Raw genomic sequence first — 13,705 nt, forward strand, 5'->3', positions numbered from 1 at the left:
AAAAAAAAAAAAAAAAAAGAAAAATCTTTATTCCTATTCACAAATTTTTAAAAGTAATATGGCCAGAAATATGTGATTTTTGGAGCCTTGTTTTCTGTATTATGGAGCTGGTAATTTAATTTAAAAACCCTCCTCTTGAAATAAAATGTAGAAATATTCCAACATTAAATAAAAACAGGAAGAGTTGAGCCAGGTGTGGTGGCACAGGCCTGTCCTCCCAGCACAGGGTGAGAGGAGGCTGAGGCAGGAGGATTGCTGCTGGTTCAAGGCAAGCCTGGGCTACAAAGTGAGCTTGAGACCAGCCTAAACTGCATAGCGAAAACCTGTCTCAGACAAAAGAAAAGAAAAAAGTAAAGTAAAAGGTTTGTTGTTTAGGACGTGTGCGTGGAGGGGGAGCATAAGCAGATACTCTCAGGTGCTAAGATGGTGGCAGTTTGGAGGAGTAAAATAAATTCACTTTGAGCAAAGAATGAAATTTTTAATTCTTGAAAATTGAATTTAGTTCTATACAGAGAAAGCAGCCTCAGATTTTAAATATGGAATCTTTAATCTGGAACAAAGGTGTGAAGATATGAGTAATAAAATCATATATGGAGTAGGCAGGATAAATAGGAATTTTTCATGAAAACACAAATTACTACAATTAGAGGAAACCTCTAGAACTTGAGTAAAATTAGATAAAGAGAAAATAATGCTTTACGCAATGGGTTGTGGTAGAACCCACTATCTTAGGAAATAGGATAGTTAATTTGGGAGTAATTGAGTATCAAGGAAAGGAATGAACCTAACCTGTAGGTCTGTCGTCCATCTTTGGACTGCCATGAAAACTGGTAGATGCTGGCTGCTTCTGGGCCAGACCTACATTAGCAGTTCCATCTTCTTACATCTTTTTATTTTTCTTAGTATATTTATTTATTTTAATTGGCATAAAAATTGTACATATGTGATATTTGCATGCATGTAAGGATCACACCAGAATAATTGGCATAACCATTACCTAGACATTTATTTTTACGTTGAAAACATTCAAAATCTCCTCTGCTAACTATTTGAAATATAAAATGTTCCGTAGAGAGCACTGTTCCTCCTATCCAGTTGTACCCTGTACTGTTAACCAGTCTCTCTTCACCTGTACCTCGTTATTCTTACTTGTTTTTGCTCTGGGTTCCTATAGGCTGAGTATAACAGTGACCTTCATCAGTTTTTTGAGTTTTTGTACAACCAAGGGATCGGAACCCAGTCATCTCCTCTGTACGTATCCTGGGCGGAGCATCTGGAAGCCCAGGGACAGCTGCAGCATGCCAGTGCCATTTTTCGAAGAGGACTTCAGAACAATGCTGAACCTAGAGAGCTATTACAACAGCAGTACAGGTAGTTCCATAATAAAGCTCTTTATGGTATTTCCTACTTTGAAATAGAAAGTGTGCTCTTAAAAATTGTGTTGTTATCTGTTTTCATGAGGAAATCCTTGTTGTAGAAAATATGGTTAATCAGAGTAGTGTAAAGAAACTATCTAGAAATATTACTTTCTTCTTGTTAGTGCATTTCTTTTCAATAGCTTTTCCTGTGCCCATGTGTATTTAGTGTTTATTTTAGCAGTAAGTCGTACTGCGTGTGTGGTTATACATGCTGAACTTTATATTGCTCTTAAGAAATTATGAACTTTTAAATTACTTCTGAAGTGCCTGTGAAGGCTGTCAGAGTTGTGTCATAATTTAGCCATTCTCCAGTTGGACATTTAAATTGTTTATAATATTTTGTTTTTTATAAAGAAAAACATTATCTTAGCCTGTTTTCTGTTATTCTAACTGAACATCACACACTCAGTTACATAGGCTGGGAGGTCCAAGGTTAAGGGTCACATCTGGTGGGGGCCTTCTTCCTGGTGGGACTCTCCAGAGTCCCCAGGCAGCATGGGGTATCATGTGGTAAGAGACAGAGCCAACTAGCATTTGTAACAGGCCCACTAGAGATGAGCCGTTAACCCACGAGTGGACAAGCCATTGAGAAAGGCTGAACCTTCAGGCCTCACCACCTCTTATGGGTCCCACCTTTTAATACTTCACAGTAGGGATAAAATTTCAACTTGAGTTTTAGTGGAATCATTCAAGCCGCAGCAAACACTAACATGATAATTACCCTTTTTTCACTATCTTTAATGTTTTCATGTGATTAAATAGACCTCATTTTGGAAATTTTTAAAATATAAAATAAGCACAGGCAGCTTTTCTGCATTTTCAAAAGCCTTATTTTGTTCCTGCTACAGGGTTATAAACTATATTTTACATCATGCTATATAAGTAGTTTTATGTTAAGATCTTTTTTCATAAAAGTATTTTTTAATGTATTTTCTGGTTTTAGCTAGTTCTTTCGGATAGATTCTCAAAACTGTAGCTATTGCAGCAAAGAGTATGTAAAGAGGTTTAAGCCTTGTGGTGCATGTAACCAAAGCACCTATTCAGAGACTATCCCAGCTTTTCAGTCCTCTAAGCAGAACCAGAGAACTCTTATCCTTTGCGCCTTTTGCAAGCATTTAATATATATGATCGTATTTTTCAACTTTGCCATTGTGTTTGTGCTCTAAAAGTTTTATGAAAATTTTTGAACATAGATGAAAAATTAGCATAACTTTCATTTCTATATCTGCTTTTGGTAACTATTAGCATTTGATTTTTTTTCTGTGTTGAATAATTTAAAGCAGATCTAGAACAGCAAAATATTTTAGTTCAAACACTACCATTTCCAAACAATTATTTCTTACAGATTTTTATTCCATAATTATACCTAGCAAAATTAATGATAATTCTTTAATATGGTTGATTTTCAGTCTTTCCCTGTCTGTAAAATAGTTTCATTACCATTGGTTTGTTAGAATTAAAAGCCAAACAAAGGTTAGCATGAGGCTGTACATGCCTTTATAAGATGCACTCTTAACTTGTGTAACTCAAAACATTAGGCTTAAGAGCAGCACGTTATAGAACAAGTAGAGTTAATGTGTAAAAGTAGCGTGAGGTGACGTTTGCCAAGTTTCTCACAGAGCATGTATGTATTTTGAAGCAGTGTCTTAAATTTTGTACTTTTATTTATTTATTTTGTCAAACATAACTTTATTGTAATGGAAATAGTGATTAAATGGCATCTTTGTTACCTAAAAGAGATGGATACTTGTGCTTTTCCATTTAATGGATTCTTTTTTTTTTTTTGCGGCACCAGGGATTGAACTTGGGATTCTTGTACTTGCCTGACAGTCACTTACATGCTGAGCTATCTATCCAGCCCCTAAATTTTGTACTTCTAAACTTTTCTTCCAATCATTATCTTCATTTTATTCCAAATATATAAATTACCTAAGGTATGAATGAATTATACCAGCTCTATTATAGTATTTGCAGACAATATATGAAGAAAGAAACATTTATGTGAATTTGAAAAATACTGGCATAACTAGGCAAAAGGAGAAATAAGTATATTGGATGAAAGGATATTGCCAGAAGTTATATTTTAGTTTTGAAACTACCCTGAAATTCAACTTTTCTTTCACAGCTGCATTTTATTAGGTTATAATAAACTGCTTATTGAATTGGGTTTCCACCTTAATATAGGCATATATAAAACTATAAATTTATAATCAATACTGATGCTTTTTCTATTATCATTAGGTTATTTCAGTCACGCCTCACTGAAACCCATTTACCAGCTCAAGGTAAAGTAATACTTTCTAAAATTTCTAAATTGTTGATAATTTAGTCTCTAATTATTTTCCCTTAGAAATCAAGTCCGTCTATTATATACATAAGCCAACCCCCCACAAAAAAGTAATCATATAGTGCAAATATGTACTAATTTTTTAAAAAAAAAAAAAGAGTCATCCATCTAGAATATATAAATTATACTGTCTCAGGTAATAGAAAAGAACTTCGATAATAATAATGACCCCTAAATAACCCTACATAGCAGGAATTCTGTCTCAGCACTTGAAAAGAGAAAAACAACAAGCAGATCTTGATGATTTCATCATATTTGGGGAATTAAAAAATCAGACTCCAGGGGCCGGAGAGATGGCTCAATAGAATAAGCACTTGCCTGGCAAGCGCAAGGGCCTGAGTTCAATCCCCAGTTCCGCCAAATAAATAAATAATCAGACTCCATATGTTGTGACTTGAATGAGATGTCTTTAATGAAACTTTTAAGAAATAATGGTCTTTTTTATTTTTCTCATGGAAATAAGGATCATATTTTGGCACTAAGCATTGGCTATGCTAGCCTCCCTAAAATAATTGGTTGGGTCTTACATTTCTTTCAGGTATTTCCTTGAACATTTTGAATTGGTCAGAAAATGGTGTCTAATATTTGTCTTTATAAAGTTTTTAGTCCCATTTGTAAATAAATTGATTTATTTAATGAAAGATCAAGGGAAGGGCCTGCCAGATAGCTTAGTGGATTAAAGCAACTGGGATTTAGTCTCTAGCATTTTGTGCTGGCCCCGCTCCCCCAGGGCACACTGACACTGTGATTGAGACTGGGTGTGGTGGCTTGCACCTGTAATCCCAGGGCTTGGGAGGCTGAAGAAAGGAGGATCACTACATATCTGATCTGTGTAGTGAGACCCCGTAGGTCCTGTACTAACTACATTTAAAAATAAAAAAGATCAAGAGAATGTATTGATGTGATCATTTTATTTGGTATGATTTTCCCTTATTTTTATATATCCTTTTTCTCTCTTAGCTAGAACCTCAGAACCTTTGCATAATGCTCAAATTTTAAACCAAATGATGACATCAAAATCAAGTCCCAGAAAGAACTCCGCTAAGAGTCAGGTAACAATGCTTGTATCTTATATAGAAACTAGGAATGGTGCTAAGCACCTGGCTGCCTTCTGGATCATTGTGTTTGTTTGCCATTGTGACCAACCAGTCAGCCACCCGTTCCTATGGCAGCTTTCTGGACCTGTTGTTATCTGTTTGTGCTCAACTTAAACATAATCTGCTGTTGGGCCTAGGACCCCTGCTGCACAACTCCTATCTTCATTTATCTTCATTTTCCCCCTCAGTTCCTCAAAATGTCAGGCCTGGAAGACCCAGGGGGCGAGGTTTTTATAGGATTACCAAGGGGGTACACGGGTAAAGTCTTTGGCTGTCTTTGATGGTTTCTTATAATATGCATCATAGCAACCAAATATTTCTAAAAGATAGGAGCAACGGGCACTACAGCAGGAACTGTTATCTGGACAGTTGAAGAATACTGGTTGGGGAGACACTCTCTGCAGCACCTAGACACAGACAGAATTCTCCTTAGATCTAAACCCTGCTTAAAAATTCCCAAGCCTCAATCGGGGCTCTGATACTCCCAGACAACCATGTTTCTGGTGTTCCAGATATCCCCTTATATGTCTTTTTTTTTTTTTTTTTTTTTTTTTCCAGAACCAGGGATTGAATTCAGGTCCTTTTGCTTGCCAGGCAAGTGCTTATTCCACTGAGCTATCTCCCCGGCCCCCTTTGTATGTCTTTAATGTCTTTCACTTCATTCTTTTTATGTGCCAGATTGTAATTTTAAGCTTCCTTTTACTGTCCTCAAACTTGAGACCTATCTACTTCTAAAGGAGCAGAAATCATCAGATGACATCTTCTAGTTTTCTGTCACCCATCGATAAATACAACTGCATCATTCCCGGCCATTCCAGTGGGGAAGCATAGCCTCCCACTCATGGCTGCCTTTCATCCTCACAGAGATTTTGTTTTTCCCTGTCAGGAGCTTTTATTTTTGGCAGCTTGTCAACATACAAAAATGCTCGAGTCTCTTCCTAGAAGAGATTCCTCATGTTTCCCAGCTTCTTCCTCCTCAGCGATTCACCAGAGACCTCCTTGAATTTTAATATAATGGAGGTGTTTCTGTTTTACTAGTATAACACTTCTCCAAAAGTAGACTGTTGTCGTGGGCGTTAAACCCACACTAGGCAAGTGTGTTACCAGGAAGCTACATCCTCACTCCTTCGTTTTTTTTAGACAGAACCTTGCTAATTGCGTAGGCTGGTCTTGAGCTTGCAGTCCTCCCTCACCCTCCCAAGTGCATGCTGAGGAGAACAGGTGTGCACCACCATGCCTGGCACATTTCTGACTTTCTGACTTTGATAGGTAGTGCAGACTTTCTTAATTTTCATTGCACACATGCTTGCCAACCTCCTTATTATTTCTGCACTTCCTAACCAAGCTTTTGGTCAGAAGAAATGGTTCTCATTGATGGTCATATTTCCCAGAGCTAGCTCACTGTATGGCATGTGTGAAGTGTTCAGCAAACATTTGTGTAGTGAATGAGTGTTGTGATAGTATTGGGAACTCCCAAGTTACAGTAATACCTTGGGAGAAAATTTTAATTTTTTAAAAATTTGATTTTTTATTGAGCTTAAGAAAGTTTAATAGACCACTAATATTATAGACTGCTAGACAGTGTTAGATTGTTTAGTTGAATTCAAACACCTATAGTATTTAGATGCCAATAGAATATTCACCTCTGACAGGACAAAAAAAAAAAGAATACAGAGGAAAGATCATTTTGTATTTGTAAGTACAAAATAGGATAAATTTACAGCTACTTTTGCTTAATTCAATGAGAAGAAAGAAGTGTACTAACAGTGTTTGGACAGAATATCCTGTCTGCTGCTTGTACTATGGATAACCACTAAGCAGATAACGATGTACAGTGTATTGACTATCAAAACTGTCCTATTAATCAGCTGTGAAACTGTCTCATTCATATTTATTTCTCAATAAAAAAATAAGTAAGTTCAACTAAATTCAGAAATTTTAAATCTTTAAATATTTATTGCCTACCCCTTTCTACTTTGAGAATTCTAATTATATAAATATAATTTTCTTTATTTTGACTCAGAGTGTACTATTATGACTGATCTGTAAATTCTGTCTTCTTTTTCTTATATTGAACAATTTTTATTGTTATATTAATTCATTTGTAAATAATTTATTTACAATGTGCAATCTATTATTCTCATGCTATGTATTCATTTCAGAAATATTTTGCTAAAATTCATTCTGTATACATCTTATATCTTTCACATTTCAGTATTTGTCTATAATTTTTACTATGATATGTAATTACTGATTTTCAATAAAGGTAAAAAAATCAAAAAAAAAGAAAGTTTAATAGGCCACTTTCTCTTGAAAACATTTTTATATTGATCTATGAAGTAATTTGGATGCAGATTATTTTTCAATAGCTGAATGCTCATGTTTTGTCTTTTAGAGTTCAGAACTTTCAAGAATGGTACCTTCAGCTTCTGATAAAGAATCAAATATGCAAGTACAGTCAGTGCATTACTTCATTAACTGTATTCTTTTCAGAGTTCCTTCAGTACATTGTTGTAAATGATGTATTTTTCCCCTGTAGGGAACAAAGGGTGATCATGATTTCTAAATCAGAATACTCCACACACTCTTCTGTAGCAGCAAAAGCTGATATTCAACAAGTTGCTATGTACTGTAAGGAGAAGCTTATTTGTGGAGACTCAGAACTTTCCTTCGAAGAACTGAGAGCCCAGAAGTACAACCAACGGAGGAAACATGAACAATGGGGTGCTTGCAATATTATATTTTTCAGTTATTTGTATGTCACTTAACATAATGAATAATTGTATCTTTGACTGACTAATTGGCTCTGCTGACTCAGCAAAAACCACCTCCAGCTCACCCTATCGCAACCCTCAAATCCTTTGTTAAACACTAGCATAGCCACCATGTTTTTCCAAAAGCTAAATCCATTTCCTCATAGTCGAGCTCATGGTTGAAACAGCACTAAAATAGCTATACCAGTGTCAGCATATCTTTAACGAAATAAGACATTTTAAAATTTTTAAATATTATCTGGGTGGATTTGAACTTCTGTATATAAAACTTGTGTGTCTCTTCTACAGTGAAGGGATTAGGTTAGGAACTGAAAATCTCAGAAATTTTCAAATTCTGAACCTACTACAAACAAAATATGATCAGGAATCCTCTGATCAAAGTGCCACATTATTTGTGGGCTGACTTTTGTTCTTCCCAGAGAAAAATGTGTGCCTCAGCATCTGTGTTTGCACTTGGCCTTTTACAACGTGCACCTTAGGGAGAGGAAGATGAACCTCTGTTCCACTAAGAGCTTTTTACATCATTTACCTTAGCTGAACTGTATCCATCTGTGAGCTTTTCCTTTGTTCATTGCTTTTATATTTGGTCAGTAACAGAAAAAAAGTCAGTTAACATGGAGAACCCACTTGTGTGTTTGGATTTTTGAATTTTGGTTTTTGAAACAGGGTCTCACAATGTATTCCGATGGCCTTGAACTCACATGTAGCACAGGCTGATCTTGAAGTCATGGCTTTCCTCCTGCCTCGGCCTCCCAGTTGCTGAGGTCACCAACATCCACTACCATACCTGGGGGAAAGAAGACTCACTTGGGATAGTGCATGGGGCGTGTTACCTTTCACATGTTACAACCTAAAGTTCCAGCCAATCCCGATTTGTCCAGAATGTGGCCAGGGGAGCCCGTTAGTGGAAGTAGGACTGGCCCATTAGTGTACTTTTCTTTTGCTTCTTAGAAAGTACCTAGAGAATTCCATCTTTTAAAACCTAAAATGAAAAGTTTTAACATGACTCACATAATTATTATTGTTTTATACAAAAGTTTATTATACTGTGCTATTTCCAAATATTACTGTTGATCACCATATAATTTTTATAGCTTATTTACCCTGAATTTAATAATAACTATGGTGAGAGGAAGTAAAGATTATAATTAGAAGGTAACACAAGTTGCAGTTCTCAAATCTAATAAACAGTGAAAATGCCTTTTATTCACTTTGCATGTTTTTCTCTGCTGACCTGGAGTTAAGGCTTATGTACAAGCCATTTTTTTATCTTTCATAAAGGAAATGAAGACAGACATTTTATGAAAAGGAAAGAAGCAAATGCTTTTGAAGAGCAACTGTTAAAACAAAGAATGGATGAACTGCATAGGAAATTGCATCAGGTGGTAGAACTGTCCCACGAAGACCTGCCCACTCTCCAGGAAAGCTCTGAGGTACGTACATGCTCTTCCCTGGCACGTTCTGTGCCCAGCATGATGATTATTGCCCTCTTACCTTGTTTTTAGAGGTAATTCTCACTTAGCTAATGACTTTCAAAAAAAATTTTAAAAAACTTTGACACAGAAAGATTTTCAAAATACAGAATGAGCAAAAGAATTTATAGAGACCAGAATGGCTAGTATTTTCGTAAATGTATGCATATGTGTTTATGTAGTCACCTGCTAGCATATGTAGTTCTTTTTTTCTGGCTTTTGTAAGATGAATACATAATAGGAATTTGAATACAGTTATTTAAGATATTTTAATAAAAAGTTCTGACGGGAATATAGTTTGGCTGATAAAATTAGTCATAAACATGATACAGTGGTCCTAGGCCTCACTGTACTGCTTGAATATTTCAGCTATTCATTTTTAAATAAATATCTGAAGGGGTAAGGGATGCTTCAAAAGAGATGGAATCTAAATGCCAAGCTTTGCAAAACTCTTGATTCCTGTTTAGTAGTGTTCTTAACCTTGGGATTTTATTTTTGTTTATATGCTTGACACGAAAGGCTAATCCAGTACATACAGGGCGAAGTGTAGGCTCCCAGGAGGAACAGAGAGCTCCGTGTCCTCCAGCCATCAGTCAACAGACCTCAAAGAACTTGGGAGAGAAACTCAGAGACGTGCCTCCCATCGTTCCTCTTACGGCAGGTGCTGCTTTGGTGTCCCCAGCCATCAACCAGAGTGTAGCTCCTCCTGTTTCTGTGACAGCCCAGGCAGTAGCAGGCAACAGGTGAGCCACAGATGGACCTAGAGATAGCAGTGACGTGGATGGCATCTTTACATGATCTATCAAGAATGACGTGTAAAAGATGAAAGAGTCTAGAATTTTTAAAATACTCTTTAAATGGGAATGAGTATGTTGGTGAAAACCATTATCAAAGCACTGATTGCAAATGTTTCAGACTTACTTAGTCCATGCTTTGTTTTCAAGTATTTTAGTTCATTCTTCTCTCTTGAGTTACAAGCACTTGATTCCCCGAAACTCTCCAGGATTTCTGGGCCTGGAAAGTAAACAGCCATAGGCTGAGCATGCTTTTACTTACTCACTCCGAGCCCCTGCAGGCGCTGCACAGTGCTGGCAGTCTCTTGGTGTGTGTGTTTGTGTTCTTGCCACCCTCCAGTGCATGCCGTTCGCAGTCTGCCTCACACTGCTGTGAAGGTTTCCCTCCAGTTCTGAGAAATTTTTCAGATTCAGAAATTGTAATTAATATCGCAGCACTTGATTACATTTTTTTACTTTTAACATAAGACTATATTTTTAAATAAATATGTAATATATATGATAATATCCAATCTATATTAGGAACAAAGACAATATAATTTTATCGCATTTAAATTGTATCACAGAGGGATGAAAGAAAAATAGAATAATCAAAGAGCCAACATTCTTACAGGTAAATTTATATTTTTAATTGTAATTTGTCTCAAATAGTACATAGAGGAAGGGAATTAACCTGCCAGTGTCCGGCGTATGCCAGATGCAGTCTTTCACCTTCATTTACTACAGTGCTCTTTAAAAAAATGTTTAATTTCCTTACTCCATGGACCTAAGCATTTGCATCTGAATTTTAACAAAAAACATGTAATTGTTGCTAATTTATTTTCCTATTGTTTCTTGAAAGTTGAAATTTTTAAGATGCAAAGCATTTTTATTCTTTAGTGTATCTCAAGAGCTTTTTCTTCCAGATGTTTGAATCTAAATTCTCATGATCTCAAGCTACAGAGTGGACCCGAGACAAAGGAAGGTAATGTTTCCTCATCGTAATTTCCGTCCCTATTTGGCACACTTTTGGGCTGCTCAGAACCTTGCTGTGGCTGTGGTATGGGAAGTCTTCGGACCTTGCTAAGCCTAAGTGTTACCTTCCTCTTGCCATGGGGCAGATTATAGAAACCCCCAACCATTTCAAATGAAAGGCGTATTTGGTATAATAGGTGGGGAACAGTGATACAAAGTTAGTTAACAAAAAAGAGTAACATCCTTACCAAAAGAAAATGTTATTCTTGGGGTTGGAAGGTTGAAATTTCAGAGAAAGTAAACAAGTAAACATGATGTTGAAAAGAAGGTTATATTTGGATAAAGGACCACAGGAGAGCATGCCACGAACCTGTCTCAGGAAGAGGGGACAGGAAGAAGAGCCCTAAGGCAGGAATATTCCTGCTGTGTTCTGAGCACAGCAGTGATGCAGAATGACCTGGAAAGGAAGAAGCAGCAGCTAAGACCTCAGCAAACAAGGCCAGGGTGTGCAGGCCTTGTCCACCAACGTCTGGCTCCATTGCAATGGAAAGTGGTCTGAAGATATATAATAGGAGAGAGGAGAGAAGATTTACTCTGTGACTATGAGCATGTAATACTTAGGAGATAGTGCGGTAAGGATGCAATTGATGACAGAACTCTACCTTGGAGTATGCTCAGACCAAACATAATCTCTTTGAATCCTACTTCCTAGTGCTCTTACCGAGCTAAGTCTGAAATATAATCACAGAACTCTTTCATGATAATCGTTACAGTGACAAGTAGAATTTAAAGTATTACTGCATTTGTGTCCCATTTAACATGTTCTGATTTGGCTGTTGAAACTGTGTCTTGTCCTATTCCTCTACCAGGATGTGAAACACATAAGGTCACTAGCACCAGTTCTTTTCACACTACTCCAAACACATCACTGGGAATGGTTCAGGCAACACCATCCAGAGTGCAGCCATCACCCACCGTGCACACGAAGGAAGCATTAGGTAAAGCATTCTGTTAGGTCTGTAGAGACTGCAACAAATTAATGGGTGCTCTTTTTCCACCTGTTGACAAGTATTTTTTTCTGTTCTTTAAGGTTTCATCATGAATATGTTTCAGGCTCCTACACTTCCTGATATTTCTGATGACAAAGATGAATGGCCATCTCTAGATCAAAACGAAGATGCATTTGAAGCCCAGTTTCAAAGTAATTATTCACTATTTAAAAGATACTGAATACATAGCACTGTGGGAAGTTGCCACAGGCATCATAAAGGAAATATATAATAGGGAAGGGTCTATAGGGTGTTCAGGGTCTCAACACTAGATCGGACTCATAGTGATCCATCTGTTCACAGCCTCCCAAGAGCTGGGATTACAGGCGTGCACCACCACGACCAGTCTCAAGTGCAGGCTCAGCATGCCCTGGGGGGGTGGGGCCAGTGCAGCAGGCCCAGGGATCAAACCCCCGGCCCCTGCACATGCTTGCAGGCTCTAATCCTCTGAGCTATTTGGCCAGCACATGAAGGATTATATAAGATTGTGGCTGTGCCCTATATTAGTGCCTCATGTAAGGGTTAGGGAGGCACGAAATAAAAATGTAGCACTTTGACATAGTTACAATGTGTATGATAGGTTTGGCTTTCTTGTTTTATTATTATTATTACAGATAAGTGTTTTTAAAAATTCTAAGATTAGGAATAGTTGAAAGCCTGAATACTCAAGGTATGTCTGGAGCCCTTCCTAATATAGAGGTGGCGAGGTGAAGTATCGGAGGCCAGTATCTAGTCAACTTGTCTATAATTAGGAAGGTGAGACCCAGTTTGATTTGGGAAGACTAGGAATATAAAGCTGAAAGATTAATTTTTTTTTCTTAAATGAAATAACAAGACCATTGAAAGCTTTTGGTAAGTAAATGAGATGATAACTGTAATGTCACAGGATAGTGGTGAACATTGGTCTTTATACATGATGAGAACTCTGGGGGCCTAAGTGCCAGACCCAGTGGCCACGGTTCAGTCCCTTCCTGTCACTACAAACGACTTGTAATCTTGAGTGTTTTAAAATTCACCTGAGTTCTTTTCTATGAGCTGTTACTTCTTTACTTTGTACTTGAAATTTAGCATAAAGGATTGGGGTTTTTTCCTAAGACAATAATGAAATGCTATTTTTTTTTATTCTCTTTCAGAAAATGCAAATTCTTCTGGGGCTTGGGGAATCAATAAGATTATTTCTTTGCCGTCTGGTTTTCCTATTTTTGAAGATGGAAACAAAGAAAATTATGGGTAAAGCAACATAGTTAGAACAACATTAGAAGGGATGTGTGCTGTCACAGTGCCCCAGCATGCTACAGAATTCAAAACAGTGGAGTGGAGAAGGGAGAAATGTGGGCCAGATGGCCTAAGTTCTTGTCCTAGCTCTGCCACCTCTGAATTTTTTGACCATGTGACCAGGAACGTGTGGCCAAAGTTCCCTCAGTCTGCATTGCTGTGCTGGAGTCCCAAGAGAACAGGCTTTCAAAGTAAAGCATAATTGAAAAGGGAACAGTGTGGTTGAGTATAAGTTGTCAGAGAACTGACGGTATCCGAATCTGAAATTGTATTATATGCGGCTGAATCTACCTGTTCAGGTGTCTATGTGTGCTCTTCACATTTGCAGGACTAATAAAGTAGAAAAAGAATTCTCTTGTGTTGAACGATGCTGCAGAGAGAATATATTTTAATTATTCTCTCTCGCTGCAGAGAGAATATATTTTAAAGTGGAGGGACGGGCTGGAGAGATGGCTCAGTGGTCTAAAGCACCTACTTAGAACAAGCTTGGCAAGGCATCAGGGACCGCAGTTCAATCCCCCAGCA

At 37.3% G+C, this 13,705-nt stretch overlaps 1 protein-coding gene across 1 annotated transcript in view; it reads left to right on the top strand.

The window, feature by feature from the left end:
• The window catches only part of Bub1 (BUB1 mitotic checkpoint serine/threonine kinase), a 46,643-nt gene that overhangs the window by 6,115 nt on the left and 26,823 nt on the right, over positions 1 to 13,705 (top strand). The window contains exons 4-14 of the mRNA XM_004633146.2: positions 1,175 to 1,371; positions 3,660 to 3,703; positions 4,726 to 4,817; positions 7,258 to 7,310; positions 7,402 to 7,586; positions 8,918 to 9,069; positions 9,628 to 9,851; positions 10,808 to 10,866; positions 11,726 to 11,854; positions 11,947 to 12,057; positions 13,039 to 13,135. Of these exons, the coding sequence (XP_004633203.1) occupies positions 1,175 to 1,371; positions 3,660 to 3,703; positions 4,726 to 4,817; positions 7,258 to 7,310; positions 7,402 to 7,586; positions 8,918 to 9,069; positions 9,628 to 9,851; positions 10,808 to 10,866; positions 11,726 to 11,854; positions 11,947 to 12,057; positions 13,039 to 13,135 (1,343 nt within the window). The remainder of the gene's footprint in view (positions 1 to 1,174; positions 1,372 to 3,659; positions 3,704 to 4,725; positions 4,818 to 7,257; positions 7,311 to 7,401; positions 7,587 to 8,917; positions 9,070 to 9,627; positions 9,852 to 10,807; positions 10,867 to 11,725; positions 11,855 to 11,946; positions 12,058 to 13,038; positions 13,136 to 13,705) is intronic.

The sequence above is a fragment of the Octodon degus genome, unplaced genomic scaffold (genome assembly GCF_000260255.1).
Source record: "Octodon degus isolate 3935 unplaced genomic scaffold, OctDeg1.0 scaffold00052, whole genome shotgun sequence".
Classification (NCBI taxonomy): domain Eukaryota; kingdom Metazoa; phylum Chordata; class Mammalia; order Rodentia; family Octodontidae; genus Octodon; species Octodon degus.